This window comes from Brachionichthys hirsutus, unplaced genomic scaffold (assembly GCF_040956055.1).
Source record: "Brachionichthys hirsutus isolate HB-005 unplaced genomic scaffold, CSIRO-AGI_Bhir_v1 contig_696, whole genome shotgun sequence".
NCBI classification, from domain to species: Eukaryota; Metazoa; Chordata; class Actinopteri; order Lophiiformes; family Brachionichthyidae; genus Brachionichthys; species Brachionichthys hirsutus.
In genome coordinates, this window is record NW_027180387.1 from 191,778 (window position 1) to 211,630 (window position 19,853).

At 40.3% G+C, this 19,853-nt stretch overlaps 1 protein-coding gene across 1 annotated transcript in view; it reads right to left on the reverse strand.

The window, feature by feature from the left end:
* LOC137914434 (importin-11-like) overlaps window positions 1–19,606 on the reverse strand; it is a 63,673-nt gene extending 44,067 nt beyond the window's left edge. Inside the window, exons 1-12 of the mRNA XM_068757984.1 lie at window positions 19,539–19,606; window positions 16,899–17,048; window positions 15,229–15,329; window positions 12,999–13,071; window positions 10,859–11,062; window positions 8,157–8,289; window positions 7,900–7,958; window positions 5,519–5,567; window positions 2,750–2,820; window positions 2,389–2,581; window positions 1,064–1,216; window positions 664–707 (exon numbers count right to left, since the gene is read on the reverse strand). Of these exons, the coding sequence (XP_068614085.1) occupies window positions 664–707; window positions 1,064–1,216; window positions 2,389–2,581; window positions 2,750–2,820; window positions 5,519–5,567; window positions 7,900–7,958; window positions 8,157–8,289; window positions 10,859–11,062; window positions 12,999–13,071; window positions 15,229–15,329; window positions 16,899–17,030 (1,212 nt within the window). The 5' untranslated portion in view covers window positions 17,031–17,048; window positions 19,539–19,606. The remainder of the gene's footprint in view (window positions 1–663; window positions 708–1,063; window positions 1,217–2,388; window positions 2,582–2,749; window positions 2,821–5,518; window positions 5,568–7,899; window positions 7,959–8,156; window positions 8,290–10,858; window positions 11,063–12,998; window positions 13,072–15,228; window positions 15,330–16,898; window positions 17,049–19,538) is intronic.
* Between the last annotated feature and the right edge of the window lie 247 nt (window positions 19,607–19,853).

The window sequence follows — 19,853 nt, forward strand, 5'->3', positions numbered from 1 at the left end:
GTCAAATCATGGATGTGCTACAGGTTGCGTACACGTGTCTGAAAGGTCAAGCAACAGATAAAAATAATTTAAACAGCCAATCCAGCTCAAGTATTTTATTATGTTGGGATGATATAGGCAGGAGGGCATATTGATAGGCTAAGACTATATACAGTATAAGCTGTATATGATGATTCCTGGGAATTCTAAATTCTGCAGTAATTAGCTGACCTCTCGATTTTAAATGCCACTGTTAAAGACTGTTAAAAAAAAAAAGCTTCGCTAATTCAAAGATTCCTTTAAAAGAAAGAAATTCAGTTATGTCACATTTAAATCCATATTCCTATCATTTCAGCTAACTTCACATCAAATGCTGTTATTGTCTTTCAGAAAAATGCTGGGAGTGTTTACGCTGGATAAAACAGAGATGTTTAAAATTACAGTAATACCTCGACATACGAGCGCTTTGAAATATGAGCGTTCCAAGATACGAGCCAGCCCGCAGGGAATATTTTGCTTTGAGATACGAGCATAAAGTTGAGTAACAGGAGTGCAAGTATCTGACTGAGAACCTACAGACATACCACACAGGATCACTTTGTGAGTTCCTGTTTCTCCACTCTCAGGTAATTAAGGCCAATACATCAGGATCATTTCAGGACATGAATTTCTGTCCTTACGTACCCTTAGACTGTATTTCCAAGAGTCACCACCTGTTTCTTCGACAGCTAGAAGGAGAGAGGAAATAATGCATGATCATGTCAATAATGCATGATAAGCTTCAAACAACTGTTACAGTTTGCGGAATATTCTATCAATACCGGTATTGCTTACATATCACATTTCAAGAGAACTTCATTAGAGGAATGTTGAATTAAAATCAATATGATTGAATGATTTCACCAACAAAGCAATTCAATATAAACTCAAATCTGACCAAGTATGAGCCGCATGAACTATAAATCTGGCCCACGGTCATCACTCTGGCCTCCCCAAGAACATGCCTGTCCACCCCACAGGTCTGCATGTGCAGATAAGTCTGGATATTTGGATTCAGCCCATGCATCTGGGGATGTGCCATTACCAAAGCCCTCAGGATCCTCTTCCCACATTGCCAGCTCTTCCTCGGTTAGCAGGAAATAGTGTGAGACGAGACGGCGTCCAATCTCTGTCAATGTCGGGTGTGAGAAAAATGTTGCCTTGATCTTGTGAGCCTCTAGACTCTCTGGTTTACTGTCTGGGGGACAGGAGATGGAGGAGAATTAAAATGAATAAACAGAGAATTAAGTAAAGAAAGATACCGTGTTGTCCTTTAATCCATCAAGAAAGTTTACTGTAATGAACAATCCACAGATATTTGCACTGCTCTACTCTGTTTGTACTTGCACTGTACTTCCTAGTGGTTTATTCATAATGGCTCGAACATCAATATCAAAAGTACAACACGGATCCATTATAAAGGATTTTATTAGAAAACTAGGCCCCATATTCTAAAGGATACTATTAATGTATTTATGCAAATGAAAGATTAAAGCAAGAAATTAATTAAACATTTTCCTTGGCCTACATGCTAATATTAAATTTAAATGACATGCTTCTATAGTTTGAAGGAAGACAGACCTCTTCTCTTGTGCTCATGTTTATTTCAAGTTCAAATATGGATGAATATCAACTCAAAAGAACAAAAACATACAGACCAGACTTCCAGTCTTATATTCAAACCTCTGCTACACCTGCAGCCTCAGACCCCAGTGTCAGTACTAAGGGCCAGCTCTGATGGCGTCATACACACATGGGTCTTCTTGTCTGCCTGTCTATGTGACTGACAGCACTGGTTTAATAAATAAGTCAGATGGCTGCTCTGCACTGAGCGGTCTCTGTCAAGGTACAGCTATACCTGCAGCCATTTAAATGTACAACTAGAAATTGAGGATCCCATTTAGAAAATCAAATGGCATTGGGACTCAAACATAAAAAATAAAAAAAGCTATTAAAACAAGAACCACAAAAACGTGGCCAAGTAACAACTGATGAGGTGAAAAGATCTTCAATAGAGTGCCCCAAAGACCAAACTAGCTGGCAGAACAAAGACTGAGTGCTCTGATCCACAGCTAATGAAGCACTGGAGGCCTCCGGCCGTGAAATAAACATGAGCCTTGTTCAGGTCCAGTGATGCAGACATTATTTGTTTCTTTAAAAGGGTGTCAATTATTAGCCTTAAAAAACTAGAGGTATTTTCTGCTAACATCAAAATTGCAGAGCAAAAATTGAGATTCAATGCTCTACCCTTCATTTGAACTTTTTTTTTTTCTTTTTACCTCATCCATGCCTGAAATTCCTATCATTTATGTGCATTATATTTTCATCAGTGCATTCTTGCTACTCTTTTCAGAAACCCATGTACCCTACCCTCAATGTTTTTGGCGGGTTTGTAGGCATCGTTCTTTACGATCATCTTGATGAGGTTCATGCATTGAACAATGAAGCGTTCGAAGGTCACTCCTTCCCCTGCAGGAGTGAAAACATAGCTGACAGCAAATTCCAAGGACCGCTGGATTAGGGGTATGAATGTACACGGGTGGTACTCCAAAAAATCCAGCAACTAGAATGAAAGAAGTGCAGAGGAGGATTTCCATGAGCAAAGAAGAAAGATGTAAACAAAAACATTTTTAGGAATTAAAATTAGCCTGCAAAGCAAGCACAATGTACAAAATTACAGACCAAAAAATTTTATGTTTTTTTTTTTTATACAACAGACAAGTAAACTCACAACTTTAGTGAAGAGTATGATAGTCTTCTCCAGCTTTTCTCGGCATGTGCTGTGTGGACCAAACTCGCGACCTGGATAACAAAACAATCAAACTACACTGTTAATTTAAACTTCTTCTCAATAACAATCATGGCCTGCGGCAAAAAAAATAAGCACTTTAATGGAAGTAGTTTGACAGTGCAAAATTGCTCAAGAATTATATTGCAGTCCATTTCCCAGCTTCCTGCTGCAGCAGTCTAAATAAATAGCATTCCAATTTCAAACCCTGTAGCCTTCATTATGTACTTAAATGCAAAACAGGGTCCAGGCAAAAACACCTAAATTAAACTTTAACAGATGCAGTATACTTAACACACACCCTCCACTAGCATTAAACATCAATAGCTTCCATCACCCTCGCCATCAGTTGTCAATATGTTGGCAATTAGCTATTCAATTTAAATCACAGTAATTAGTTTGCACACCAGTATGCCACTAATGTGATTTAGTAGCAAATAATTATGAAACACTTTGCTTTAAAGTTTAATTGTCAGTGCAAATAATTACAAAAAAACACTCTTAATGTGAAGCGAGGTGAACCTTCTTCTGGCTATAGCTTCTAATAGACAGATATACCTGTGGTATCAATCGTCTATGCAAACTACACAAGAAATAAAGCACTTGGCATTACATAAAATATAAAACTATTCTTTGACAGTAATGAGAATACCATATTGATGGAATAGCACTTTAGAGATACATGATTTTCAAAAAGAAATGTCTAATGCTTGAGCATTCACAAGTCAGCGGTGTCTTAGTGAAAATGGTGTCACTGTGGTTTCACAGCAGAATGAAATCACCAACTTTCAAGTATTAAGCATATGTCCCCATAAAAAGGCACCGAGCATCAGACCCCATGAGGAACAACTGTCATTTGTTGATAATGAGATTTTAAAATGAGGCGCAGTTGATTCAGAAAAACCTTATCAGTATTACATGGAACATTAGATCAGAAATTATCTTCTCGTCTTGTCTAGTTAGGATGCACTTTATGTGATATTCAAACGAATGCGGGGGGGGAAAGATTGAAAGAACTGAGAGATGCATAGAAAAATAATTATATTGCGAATTGAAGTACGATGACAAACTTTCCATCTTCCTCCCTTCCGTTTGAAGGTCAAATGCCCACTCCACCTTGGTTCACTGTCAAAGTCCCAAGGGCCCCTTTACAAGCATTGGTGTAGAAAATAAAGTACAGTCATAAAAGACAAAAAAAAAAAAACTCTCGCTGTGTTGTACATTCTGACTCCATAAAATCCTGTAAGGATACTCGGACCACTAAAGATCTCCCATGCAGTTTACTTCCTTGACAACCTCATCGGTGGAGTGGTCAAACATCATCGTCTGGGTTTTCATCCAATCATTTGTGAAAGGCTCGAGCCACTACTTCCCATTTCCTTCCTTTTATACACATTAGATTCGATCAACAAGTATGTGGAACTGATTAAAAAGGTGGAATGGCTCAACATATCTTCCTTTTTTCAGCGCTTGAACCGGTCTGGGGGTGAAGTCGATCAGAAGACCATTTAATTTACTCGACTTTGTGTCCGTGCAGTTAGCAGCTTGTCAACACAAATTCTAGAACCCAATGAAATATTTTACAGGGGATAAAAATACATTTCTGAAGATTTTCCTCACTGGTTTCACCGTTCGTGGAAGAGATGTGGACTGAAGAGCATGGTTTCAGTACTGTAGCGGCTGACACGAACAGACAGATGAACTTCGTTAAGGACAAACATCTAACGGGACGAAGAAATGTCCGAAAGGCACCACTTCATATTGGCCACCTTATCACGCTGTGCAGAGCCGATATCTCTCCACAGCCCAAATGTGAGCTGCTTTGCCATTTACCATATCTGTAAGGCCCAAACAAAACCGGGACCCTGACCCTGTCTATTGCCATCGGCAGAGTAAATATTGAATTGGCTAGTGGCGGCTGATAGTTCACTAGATAATTTTTGCTAACATGGTAGCTCATTGAGACCTAATTCCCCCGCACTCGGGATTTTTATGATCAAGCTCTAAAGAGAACAGAAAGCACCGCTGAATACCAAGATTACACCGTGAACATGAGCTAAAACAGCACCGGCCTGGCTGGCTGTCACTCATTGGGGATTTCTACAGCAGGAACATCCCCAAGGGTAAAAAACAAATCGTTCAAGGAACTATGGACTAAAGTATTGTACCCTACAAGGAGTAGTACATTCGAAGAGTACAGAAAATACATGTTCAGCCTTACTCATTGTTTGAACGCCTACAGCAACTTAGGAACCATACTGATTTGAGAACCAGAAATAAAGCTTAATGTCAGAGTATATGTCAATATGAGGTCAAGCACACTTTCATGAGAGTAATTAACTGTATCGAGAGATTATTTAATAACACTCTAACCGTTTTACTGCTTGGATTTTATGTTCTAGCCTTCTAGTGCAGAATGAGGCCGCCATAAAAGGTTTTTCAGATGACACATTTTATGGTGTATTTAACCTGTCCTCTCATGATCTGACATCTACAGACCAATATTTAAGTAATAATTAAGGGAGCATAAACTTCCCTATTAATTTGATACTTGGATCTATAACAAAGCCAGGGATTTTGGTATTAAATATATAGGGCTGTGCCATAGGGATCCATAGCATGTGTTCGCTAAACCACTGGTGATTGTGTTTGTTTACTGAAAGTAGCAAAATGCGGACCAGATTCAGTACAGTAAGACAGAAAAGTACTCACAGCGTTCCAAGAACTGTTTTAGTCTTTCAAAGACTGCATTCAGGAAACTCTGAAAAGGAGATCAGGAGAGGGTGAGGTAAAGTTCCGTCTTTCTGACATTTGTGCAGCTGAATTATTAATGATTTCTTCATCAGAATTGCCTAGAAGCAGCTTTATTATCAAGGGCGTAACTTTCCTATTTGGGTGTGCATGTGCGTGCTGTGGCACATTTCCGTCTGTAAAGGAGTATGAATAAAAGTGCCAGCCACAGAGAATGAAAAATAACAATGTACCAGTAGCTTAGATGCAGCTTATCAAATAAAACTAGGTGACAGATGGAGATGTAATTTGTTTAGTTCGGTACTAATGTCCAACCACAAGGTCAACAGCAGGTTACTAAATTACTTATTTCAGAGAGAATCCTGCAGTCCAAATCAGAAATCTAACATGTAAATGTATTTAAAATGAAATTTCATCAACATATACTTTTCATTTTTCAGCATCACCAATGCTTAAGCAAATTCTGACATTCTTGACTTGATCAACATCACCTGGTCTGATCAAGTCATAAGAGAGCTTGGTATACCTCGAAACCATCATGGGACAAAAGTTCAAGAAATAAATGATGACATCAGTGTGAAATTGAGTTGCTGCATAAATGATGTTTCTAAAGTAGGCAGAGACAAAGAAAGCCACAGGTTTGCTTTCGTGTACAAGATTACTCATTCACAAAGAACAAAAACAAAAGAATCGACCAGTCAAACTTGAACAAGTCCAGTGGATTCTTCGTTTTTGCTCTTTGTGATTTACCTCGACATGGATGACTGAGAACCGACAGACAAGATTACTCAAGACAATGAGTAATCCTGTGGTCAAAATGTCAAATAAGTGTTAACTATGCCTTCCAGGTATTAATTAAGAAACAAATATTGAACAAATACAACCCCTGACTGAAACACTAGAATCTATTTGGATAAGCATTTTTATTATCAAGCACAAGAGGCTTTCTACTTCACTGATGATTCTATTCCCGATGTAAGTTCACTGCAGGCTTCATTTCTATAGTGCCTTTGAAACTGAATTAACATGAAGTAGTTTTAGCCACAGCTTTTAGGAAACAAGCTAGACTCGCTGGAATCATTGTTCTCTGTTAACAGCATCAAATGAATAATAAAATTAATGAGAAGTAGAAAAACTTAAGACACTGACAGCTATGACATCTAAAGATGAAATATTAACTCCAAACAATTACACCTGCTCTCTGAAGTGGAGTGAGGGCTGAAGGCTAATGATAATTTCATGTGACTATTTCAACCATAACACTACCTTTAGCCTGAAAACTAAAAACAGTCATTAGTGGAATAACAGAGCACTGTAAACAGAATGGATTCTGTCATAAATGATAGATTCACCATGTAAATTTCAAAATCAAAATGATTAATTATGCTAAGCAAAACTGCCAAAGCGGCATCTTGAAATTGCAGATTTGGTTTAACCAAGTAAATAAAACCTGCAAATATACTTGTTTTCATTTCGGTTTACAAGAATAAATCCATCACATCATAATTCACTGTTTGGAGTATAGAATCAATACACTTCAAAAAGTGATTTTGGTGATGATCAAGAAGAAATCCTGGATTCTGAATCACTTTGGAATTTTTGTTTTTGACATTGCAGTCAATGGAGCGTCAAAAATTGTTCCTCAGTATCTCGGTTAATGATTGACCAATGTTTATGGAATTTGACAGTCATGTAGGGTGGGGATTTCTGTCTTACCAGATATGATCCAGAATGAGAAATAAAATGACATTTTAACATTGAAAACTCCATTTACAGATTAAGAAATCTGCTAAAAATACACATCAACTCACTTTTACTTTCCCTAATTGGTGTATAAAGATACCAAGAACAAATTAGAACCGTTTTGGTGGTGATCCAGATCACCATGTGGATGGTGCAAATCCAATCAAGAGGGAAATGAGCTGCTTGGCAGAGGTCTGTGCTCTTTGTGTAATTTTCTAATTTTAACATTACTTTCTCCTGTTATTTCACGGAATGTGGTTAAAAAAAAACTTGATCAGAATCTAAAAGTTCAAAGAACAAAGACATTTTGTGCAAATGAGTCCATTAACTCTGAACCATGGAATAAGCAACACCATATGCAAACAAGAGGTTAAGACATTTAACCAAAGAGCTTTAAAATAAATAAACATTTTACTTTCAAAGGCTTGGACTTCCTTAACATTTGGCAATTTGAAGGACTCGAGACTCTTTGAACCGAGACAAAGCTTCAAACACTTTCAATCTCCGTGGCCTTCTGAATTCACACTGCCTCAGACATAATATCCGCTCTTCCATAATAGCAGCCGTTGTTTAATTAACATAACACTTGTAACACTCACCATGAGTTCCATATTTTGTTGTGGCTCTTGAAATCCATGGACCGTCAACTTGCGAAGTACTGCGAGAGGCAGACAGGAAATCAACAGTCAGCATGGAGGATCGTGCTTCACCGCAAACCAAAGCTCGTCATTAACTATACATTGATTGCATTGTCAATACATGAAAACCTGGTTAATCACGTTATATGAACACAGTTACTTCACTTGTAATTAATACATCACGGCACCATTTATTAATGCTGTCGTGTCGTGTGCACCTTTAAGCGAAAGCAGCGTCCTCTCCAACGAGCTGAGCGCTGTGGCCTCGTCTCTGGCATAGATTTGCTGCAGGAAACAGTCGGTGTGATGGCTCCACAGGGAGCACGCAAAGCTGTAGATGCCCAGCGCCAGCTGCCAACGCACAAATAGATAAACAGCACAATGATAAAAATTATAACGGCTCAGTGACCGCATTCAGCAAAAGGCATGAGGTGTTTCTGATCAAAACATTGAATTTATCACATTGAGTGGCGTAAAACAGATATTCACAGCCTCTTACTCTAGTGACAATACAAATACAAAAGCACTTCAACATAATATATCGTATTTTCCAGACTATAAGCCACTACTATTTTTTTCCGTGCGTCTACTTCACGGATTTTTACTGTAGATACTACAGAGGGAGCCTCACAGAAATAAAGACCAGCATCTGATTAACCTTTTTCATAAATACTCAATTTGGCCCAATTGAGGCTGAATTCTCGCTAATAATTTTGGAAATATTTTTTTTAAATGTCCCATTTACAAGCAATAATAATAAACTTATCAGCCTGCCTAGGATCAGAATCCGCACCCCATGCCCTGTGCATGATAACACACTGAAAGCTCCGTGATAGCGTGTGCCAGTCACAAGCATCCAAAACATATCACACCTGCTGAGCAACATCAAACTGACAATGACATATTATACATCACATCTCATTAGATGATCTATTACAAGAAAGGCTTGTTCGGCAAGGCGGGGGGTGAGGCTTTGCAAATCCTTGATTCAATTCACAGAGCCAGATTACAATCTGTATCATGAACTCAGCTGGATCGCTGCATTGAAAACCATCACTGAAGAGCACAGTAAGACGTACAAGTAAGGATTTTCACACTTGAAAAAATAATTCAAAGCACAAACTTATTTTGTCCCTGAAAAAGGAGTATATCTCCACATCATGGTAACTTAATAAACAGTGGACAGGCCGCCCAACAGACTCCCTTGATAATGAACTTGAAGAGGTGCGTTTGATTTTTTTAAAGTTAGCCAAACAAAGGGAAGCTGTGACTTACTTTGTTGGCTGCTGGTGAATGGGGAAGCCATCTGACTTCCAGTTAATAGCGTTTGTGAATTGTTTCTAATTCAAGGGAGAATTCCAATGCATCCGAAAATCAATTATGTTCACCTCAACACTCAAGTTATGCAGTCGCAGTTAATCTGTGTGTCGGTTCCATTTCACAAGTGCAGTCGGGTACGATGGAGACAACAATTTCAAGAAGTGCAAACCATTTCCATCATCTGAAGGCTGATTCCTGATTCCAGTGGGTGGAAACAAAAGCCATCCAAGGAAAAAGTTCATTTCACTTTACAATCTGTTTATGAATATCAATCTCGTGGGGATATTGCCCCCCGATTGCTTTTCAAAAGCACAGAGCCAGACACTGCTTACTATAAGCCTGAGTCATCTCTAAACAAACTGCATGTTTAAGAGCCGAAAAAGAAAATGAGCATCAACATCAACAATCAGTTGAGAGAGGGCTCGACATGCCGACTGCATGTTGAGACGCAATTTAGACGAATGGCCAGGATTGACGTTTTTTTGAAACTGTGGCTTTCGTGCTGCTATGAAATGAAAAAAGATCATGTGCCATTACGCTGGCTTTTTCATGCGGCCCCCCAGCCTGTGACTAAACAAGCAGAGGGGAAGTCTTATCAGAAGAAACAGACAGCAAGCACAGCAAGGACAAGTGTAGCGGTGCATGCTGAAGATTAATAACAAACGTGAACAATACACGCAGCTACGTAAATGAAGGGTTTCAAATCTATGACGCCGTCCTACAGTCAGATTTTACACTACTAAATACAGACAAATGGGGGCACTGGAACTGGAATGAACAGCGTTGCATTGCCTTTTGTTGTCATAGAGAAGAGGGCATTGCACGGGCCATTTATTGCATCATTTAAAAACTGCACTGTTTAATGGGCTCAGACTGCAATTGTTCCTCATAATGCCGAAGGGCACACAATTTGACACAGAGGGTGCCTCTGCGTGATGCCAACTATTTGATCTCAGTCACCACGGGTATGGTTCTGTCACGCTCTCTAACATGATGATCTGTTTGATCATCTTATTTCCTTCAGATCTAACCTTCGTGTTTGTAAATTACTTCCATCTCAGGTTGTATAACTCTTTGAAGCAGTTGGAGCAAGCAGCTGTAAAGGCCCAGCAATCCTGTCCAATTAAATGGACCACTTTAAAATGACCATTTCCACTTCTTTGTCTGCCTTGTCCATTGTCCGTTTCTGCCACAGTTGGTGGTGTGAAAGTTGCTGACAATGCAGATTGTAATATGATTGCCTGAAGGTCCATGCCGCACAATATCCAAGTGTGTCCTCTCTATGCCCGAATGCAAACAAGTTGATCATGCTTCAAGTCAAGTCATGGATAAAGGATGCTACTACTACTACTACTACTGATGGACACAAATCACAGGGAATGTTCATAAACTTCATCTTTCACATGCCTCATATAGCAGCTAAACAGCATCTCCTTCAGGCTAAAACTGAACAACCTTAATCTCAAAAAACAATATTTCTGCTTTGTGATATTCAAAAAGGACTGAGTAAAAAGGTAAGATGACAAAGTCGGGGGGGGGGGGGCAGAAAAGAGAAAGGTAGGTGGCAGCAAAGTTCAACACGGTGAAACGATGGACTTACATCTTGGAAAAGCCGGCGGTCCTGTGCCAGACGTTTGGACGCTAGGGTTTTCGTGACATGGTGGAAGGTGAGCAGTACTCTGTGCTGCTGGAGCCCATCCTGACCCTTCACGGACTCAAGCAGAATGGGAATGAGCTCTGGCCATTGTCTGGGGCAATCCAGACGGGCCACCTTGGCTATCAGTACTGCAATCTGGGTTGCTATCTGTTGGAAAAACAGAGAGAGAAAATAAAAAGGGCCACGGGCAAAAGCATTAACCCAGCAGAAGGTGGCTTGGAGGAAAGGGATTTTACAGCATCTAGAACTTAACAAATGACTTTAAATAAGTATTTGGATGACATATCGCACAGATCATTGTGTATAAAATATTGTATTTCCATCTCTTGTTAAACATCGTAAATTACAAAGCCTGCAACCGATGCACGGCTCTATGTGTATAATGTGTGACCTCGTTTCCTTAACATCGTTAGCGGATAACCAGCGGTACATTCACTCTGAACTTACAGAACCAAGCTAATTAAGACTTAATTCAGCCATCAAAATCTCCATTGCCCGAACATTTAAAGCGTGCATCTGCTGATGAATTTAAAGGGGAAGAAACCTGCTCATATATCAAACAAAAGCACACCAATGATGAAAAGCAGTTTTGGATTCTAAATATCTTGGCGGGCGGGGGGGATGAAAACATTTTCATAATCTCAGAAAAACACAAAGTCGGTGAGGTGTAGCAAGCGGTAATTTCTTTTCTCATGCTAAATCCTTTCTTTCCTGTGTGTCCGTTACACCACATGTGCCATCTCTCGCTAGCTCTCATTACAGCTACAATCTTGCTGAAGCATGGTGACCCTGGTTTTACGCTGGCACCGTGGCTGCTTCCGGCCCGTCGTGAACAGTTCGTATTAATCACAATCAGAGCAGTCGTTTGTTTGGAGATGGTGAAACAAGTCGGGCAATGGAGCCGTCTAACCTTTGAGCAGAATCTGCTTTTACAAACCACGCAAGCACCGATGATCAGCTGGAGCTGGTGGCGTTTTCTTTTGTTCCATGATGCAACTTGCTCACTCATTTTAAAATCTTGCCAACTTAAATTAAGAGATGCATTGACAATCAGAGAGGGTCGAGCCAGCTGCATTTTATTTGCTAGAGACTAGAATAAATTCTGCCAACTTTATTTCCCTCTTCCTCTGGGATGAGATGACTTTGTTTGGAACAGCTGGTCTGATTTTGAAAATGCTACCCATTTATTTCACATCAGCTGTCTTACCACCCATCTCTAATTAGAAACACTATGCACCTGTTTTATTTTTTCTCCTTTACACTTGAATGCACAAAATCCAGCAAACACAACCTCTTTAAGAATCCATGTGCAAATTACACAAATACAGTTTGACATTGATGCAGGCACAACTACAGTGGAGAGGAATCGTTATCTCTAACGGCACATGTTAGGGATAAAGTCTCTAACATTGTGATATTAATTTACAAACGCATCGAAATGAATCAGGCATAGTCAAGGATTCTTTTTCTCTCACGCAGCCATGACCGATTGGTCTGGCGCGCTGCTCAAAACCAACTTCGTTCCGCTTTTCGGAACACCGTTTATTTATCACCTTCATAGCTCCACCTCTTGACCCAGTGACATCACAATACCTTCAGGGCGCAAACATCGCTGCCCACCAGATGGGACTGTTCTGCACCTAACAGTTACATTAAACAATTGAAAATAAGCAAATTGACTTTAACAGCACATCAATAATTTCATTCATGAAACTTTCCAAAAGCACATCTCGACTACTATGCAATGCAATGTAGTACATTATTATTTCATTATAACTTGCTCTATAACCAAGTACAGAGAGTGTTTTACAATTAAAATTGTAATTCCCCAAGAAACGGATTCATTAACTTGCAATTTTGGGCTATTTTGATTATAAATACAATTTAATCTTGATGTCAGCAAATGCAGAAATAGTGCTCAATATGATGGGTGACCCGATTTCAAGCATATTTAAAGCTTTTGCGATATTTTCATACTTTAAAGTCATCAGTCTAAAAAAAAGCAAAGAGAATGTTCATTTTACATGAAATGGACTAATTAATCAATATCAGGAAATAGTGCATCCGACTTCTTCCCACTGACCTGATTTACAGGCTCATTGAAGTTTGTAATGAGACCAGCACGCAATGATGTCTTCTCCTCTTCTGATAAAGCACTGCGAACAAACCGACCAGAAAGATCAAGAATCAAGAAATGTTTATTGTCATTCAAACACGCTCATGAAAGAACGACTCAGGTCCCAGCTCGAGGCGCACAACAAACAGTCACCAAAACAGAGACACATTCATTCAACGCAAACACTCATTCATTCAACATTCAAGATTGAGCCAAGGGGCCGAGAAAGAGTGAAGAGCAACACAAAATGTTTACTTACTCATGATACACAAAACACTGTGTGCAACTAACAAAGGACATTTCCCAATAATTATGCATACTAGACTTGTTCAGAATATTAGAAAGACATATCAGTGAATCACCCTTTTTAAGCATTGCCAGTGTGTGTGTGTGTTAGATGGAGTGGCGGAGTGTTTGATGTGAGGAATGAATCCTGCTGTAACCTTGAGCAGAAATACGAGATATGGGTGCAAGGCAAATCACTGGGTGGGGGTGTGAATTATTGAAAGAAGATTTACCACACACACACACACAAACCTTTTGGGATTCTGGGATGAAACTAAGCTTTATAGAAGCATGATTTGGATATCAAACGTTGCATTAACATAATGTATAAGTGTATACTTAAACCACATTTTGGGTTAGTAAGCAAAAGTAGCCGCAGAATCTGATGACTGAGTGAACAAGGAAATCAAAGCAGTGGTTGGGGACCAAAACTAGATCTGTCTGATACAAGTAACTGAATTGTTTATATATTAAAAAGAAGATGAACTGCAGTTTATGTATGACTGATGGATAGTAAGGAAGGTTAAGATGCAGCGAGTGATGATTTATTATGCTACAGGTCCTATTTTAAGTACAAAAACACACACAAGTATACAACAATGTAATTAAGAACATATATTCAGACAACAGGTAGAGCCTGGGTTATAGTATTTATTCACTTTGGTCTTTGGGAGGCAGAATTCACAACATAAAAGAATGGCATTATATATACACGCGTTAAAAAAAAACTACTGCCCACCATTAAAAACTATGAAGACCGTGCTACTTTGTGCGACCAGACGACGGTGGCGCAGTGGTCGAGAGGGTCGTCCTATGATCGAGAGGTTGGTGGTTCGATTCCCGGCTCAGGCACATGTGTGCACTGTCAAGACACTTCACCCGCGTCGCCTGGGCGCCTGCGCACGCGGCGACCGGCAGCAGACTACAGTTAGACTGTAACTGCTGTAAACCAAATTGCCCTCCGAGGGACAAATCAGTAAACAGTATTTATCATCCACAATATATTGATATTTATTTTTATTTGACATATCAAAAACAAACGCACGAGGGCAAAACTCCATTATCCTTTCAGTGGAGAATTTAAAGAGGAAAAAAAACATAAATGGTTTCCACATTCAAGCCACTTGTCGGCGGAGTTTTTAAAATGTTCAGCATTTTACATTACTGGATTCTCGTGGTGGAATACAAAATCTAGAAATCAGCTGTGTGACAATACTGTAAATCACAGGAATGATAAGAAACTGCATTAAAATGTGATGTCATGCCAACTGCTCTGCTCTGTGTATGTGGGGTACAGTGACACCACATGCATTGTGCTGTCCCACGCCGTATCTACCTCCTAGATTAATGACATTGGGCCAAGGTAAATCAGATAAACAACCCAAAGACCAAACCCCTTACACAGCACTGTGGCAAATGAAATTCAGTTTACTGCTGAAATGAATAAAAACTTCAGTAAAAAGCACGAAATTTAGAAAGAAGAGAATAGCAATGATTTGAGGTGGGCAAAAAGAATGGCCACGGAGTGCTGAGGCAGAACTAATTACATCCAGACAACTACTGTCCCAAAGATTTCAGAGCAAAAGTTCAATTCAAAAACCATCTCGACAGGCGGCCAAGGACAGGCTGTGGGGATATGAATACTCAGAGCCGACGTACCAGCCAGTCAAAAGGAGTCACAAAAGGAGGAATTGAGCACAAAACCAGAGCATAATGATATTAATAATCAGGATGAAAGTTAAAAAAGAAGAAGTGGAAAGCTGTGGAAGATTATCGCCAGAACTGGTTTAAAAAAAGGCACCTGTGAAAATGAAGCGAATAGAAAAAATTCCTACGAAACTGGAAAAGGTCAAAAATGAACAGGAGGATAAGAAAACAATGACAGTGCTAGCAATGAAGAGCAGATACTTACTGGGGTGCTGCTCTCCTCCAGTACCGGTCAATGCCATTCTTGAAGTAGAGCACCGCCAGCCACCGGACATTCACATCTAGCGTGTGATTATTGAAGATATTCTACAATACAAAAAAAACAAAAACAAGGTGCATCCTTAATTTGCCATGATAGGAAAACAAGTCACCACCGACTCTTTGCATCCACACTTATGTGAAATCATGCACTTCTGGGTCAAAGCAAAGACATTTGGAGAGAATTTCATGAGGAAACGGTTCTTTCTAATGCTGGAAGGAGTGCAGTGATGACAGATTTCATGATGGGTGGGCAGAAAACATCAAGGCATAGCTCCCCTAATCCCTCGGGTGACATCCTCCTCTTTCAGGTGATTGCCAGTGGACTGCAGCGGTTGGGGGGGGGGGGGGGTATAGATGAAGCAATTCATCAGAAGGTCTTGGAGATGGGAACATCTGATTTGCTCGAAGCACAACCCAAGGATATTGGAGTGAGTGACTTCTCGATCGGTGCTGTTCCCCAGGCTCGATTTAAAACCAACAGCTATTGCAGTGCTACTTACAACAATCCCCTCCACAACATGAGTCATCGTTTCTAAAATGAACCATCAAGAACCGGGAAGACAGACAAGCACTCTGATGCATCCTTTCCAAAGCCTCAGACTGCAATAACAGAATGCATGGGGGGGGGGGGGTAAGATAAGGTAGTGTGACATTTAAAAAGGAGACAGAGGAATTCTTTCTCCCTCTCTCTGGATAAACGTCTTCCACAGTCCACACTAGCTGGAATGTTGAATGCTGCTGATAGCGGTCACTGTGGAGAGCCGATTGGACATTTTGCAGATGGATACACTAGTGGCCAATCAGCATTAATGTGACTGATGATAGACAGAGATATCATGTGAGGCCTGAGGAGACTCCATTCCCGCGGTGTACTTTTTATAGTGCTGATTTGACCCCTGGGTAAAACTAAAAAAGGGAATCCTGCCAACGTTTTGCACCACCACATTTCTAAGTAGCCCAAAAAATATCTACGAAGATATACCTGGACAAAAACAGGAAATGTTATGGTTTGGTATCGCCCTTCATCGCCGTGTATTCATGATGAAAATACACAAAATAGTACACTTCCCATTGAATGGAATAGGTGCTTGTACTTGGCCAGGCAGAACACATCCTTAGCCAATTTCTCACACAGACATGAATGTGAAATCTATCTTCTTGCGAAAGCCATACCCAGCCAGTAAATCCAAACAGGCTTAGTGATGAATATACATCAAACGCTAAGAGCTGGTCAGAGAGGAATGACTGCACATAAATATTTGTAGAATTCTTCCACTAACTCGTGGGGCACAACTGATCTGAGACTTGAAAAATGGAGGTATTTTATGTACCGGTATTTCTTTAAGACCAAGACCTCTGTCTATACTACACAATCTTACGATTTGCTGTTTCTTAATCTATTATTGTTAGTCAGAATGAAATATATTAACTCCTACTAGAAATTATAAAGCAATGCCTCCTGTATTTGTTTGAATTGAGTTACTTACCTACTAATGCACTGCTTGCCCTGACTTTATTCAAAACACAGAACATCATTAATATTCATAGTCATTAAGGTTTTAGCAGGTTTCGCTCCAACATATTTATCAGAAATATTTCATGTCATCCCCTCACCAAAAGGACAGAGTAGAATCCCGGTTGGGTCTCCCACTGTCGGAGCTGCTCCTCTGCAGGCTTCAGGACAGCCGTGTCCTGGCTAGCAGCCTGGGTTAAGGTCTGCAGCACCACGGAACTGGCACCCTCCATATCCGCGCCTGGATATGACTACAGGAAGATATGATATGGGCAGGAAGAAACGGACAAGGGTCATTGACAAAGAATGAGCTGCAGATAAAAAAAAAAAACATTTAAGTTTATCGGCAAAGAAATAAGAAAAGAAGAACATTGTTTAGAATTAACTTTTGCCCTGGATTTCTATGACCAATGAAGCAGCAGTAAAATCATTGCCAAACATAACAACAAAGAAATGTCCTTCCAACTACAGAAAAGCAACAAGCGTGTAGCTACATGTAGCGTTAGCTTCACAGGTCCAGACGTGTTCTCCCAATTGCTAAACAAGTGAAATTAAATCCTTCCTTATGGAGGAGCTTCGCCCAGAGAGGTTTGGTGAATACCAGGATAACGTCTCTCATGTGAGCCAACATCTCACAAGTGTGAAACACAAGAACTACAAAACAAATTCATCATGCGTCTAGTCAATAACACCACCGACATAAGACAGATCTCCTTTCACGAATCAGTGAGCTGATCTTAATAGAGAATGTCTTCAGCCCAGCAACCGGCTATTTGGAGAAAGTGTCACCTGCGAGGCCAGCGGAGGATATGTTAGTGAGGAAGCCACTAAGCAAGGCTGCCATCTACAGCCCACACAGAACTCTTCAGCAGAATGGCCCAGTGCGTGTTTCTGTTTTACAATGTGCTTTCTGGCCCTCACAAAAATAGAACGCAGCCGCACTTTGGCCATGACTGCTGCTGCATCATTGACAAGGATAGATTCTGCTCATAGACAGTCTTTTAATTATTAATTCAGAACATAATCGATACGAAAACTATTAAGTCACTTAAGTCTGTTATCAGGCTTAATAGAACCAACAACTGTTGGTTGTCAATTCATGTGACGCGTTCAGGTTTACAAGCAGTAATCTTGTGCTCCTTTTATTTATTTACATTTTAAATAAAATGAACAGCACCTCAATCGCAAGGTTTTTGTCATCGACTTCAAACCAGTAGTGTCACAGTAATTGATGTCACGATCGGGAGGCAAAATCCGATTCCGATCGAGTCTGCAAGCACCTGATCGGGCCCGCTTTCCGATCACGTGATCGGATCACCCCTACTTTTAAAACATTTATCAGCCTTTTCTTACGCTTCAATCCACCAACCTTCACTACAAAAACCACACGTTTTCATGCAAGACACAAAAACTGCTTAAACTTAATTCGAAATAGCAACTGGGTATTTCATGAAACCAAAGCTCAAGGGTATGTACCTTTAAGCAAGCTAAATTAGAGCAAGAGATAACAGGCATGCCTCCTTAGTCCTCGCCACACTTTGACCTTACAGTCCTCGTGTCACAGGCAGAATCTGGACTGATCGCTGAACATAATGTTCCACTCAGGCAGCTGATTGTCAGCACCCGGGGGGTACCAGCAGCGCAAAACAAATGACAATAGCGACGGCAAAGGAAAGCTGTTTTGCCATTGGCAGAGAGGGTTTGGCCCATTTTTCATGGGTGCGAGCCACATACTCAGCCCTGCTGCTCATCACTATAGTGCATGTTTCTCACAAATGTAGTACGATTTTAAAAAAGGGAAATATACAGGCTTTCCAAACTTATAAGATGTATTGCCAAGAAGCATTGTGACAATAATCAAAAACAATTGTCTTTAAAAAAATTAGAACGAAAGAGAGAGAGAGAGAGCTTTGCCTCTGGAATGGGCTTGGATTAGCATTGGTGTCTGGTGATGCTTGTCATAAGGAGTCAAATAATTGTACAACTGTAATAGTCAGTGACAGTAGCATTCTGTTATATTTGAGGAAAATACTGGCAGTATCTCTCATCTAAACTGATAGTATTTAGATGTGGATACTGTTAACAACAAATACCTATTTTATTTTGTCACCAAATCTGCCATAAAATAGGGTATGAGCATTTTTTTGCTTCCAACTGTAGCTAACGTTATGTAATTCTTAGCCTACTTCTCTCAATGCTAAGACTAGAGGCGTTAACTATAGTCCCGAAACCAACACTTATGATTATCAGACTAAAATCAAGGCATCCTCTGCGTGGCCTGAACGCAGTAAACGAACGCACTCCGTGCGGCGACGGGCCTTTTCACTGCACAGACACCTTGTTGCGGTGATTTTTTTTTAAAACCATGAAATGCTGACGTGCGATAATAAACAAGCTCATGAAATTAGATTGTTTTTAAGAGTAGAGAACCAAAACAAGCTCAACATTCAGGGATCGAAGGGAGCAGCAAACGCACCGTCAAGGCTGCATTCAAGAACATAAATTAACTCCCACAGAACACGCTGCTTCAGTGAGCATCTCTGCAACACGTTCACTCAAAAACGGGCTGAAAGAAACGTGCGGAAAAACCAAAACCGTCGATATCCAGAACACTCAAGCTACATTTGGGCTAGCCAACAAGCTAAACTTATTCAACGGGAAGCCATTGGCCGACACTATCCTGGGAGCGCAGTAACAAGAGTAATAATAATAGTCTCAACAATAAATTAAATCAGACTCACGTGAAAGACAGAGGGTAGCAAAAAGAAAACAACACCTCCCTGTATCAGCGGCCACCGGGCCTCTGGGAAACACGCTCCCGAGAATGGCGCGAGCAACACGGCTGGCGCGCCGTGATGACGTGTGAGACTTTGCAGGCTCGCGCCACCGCCCGTCGCCCTCGACAACGCCGCTGTCAGTCGGTCAAGCAGCCAAAGTTAAATGACTCTGACAGCGTGAAATCTCTAGTCCACCATAAATTCTGCGTTCAAGCCACTAGTCATCGTGTAAACGGAATTTTTTCGTTCTGTGCTTGCAGTGTAACATTTTTTTATTTT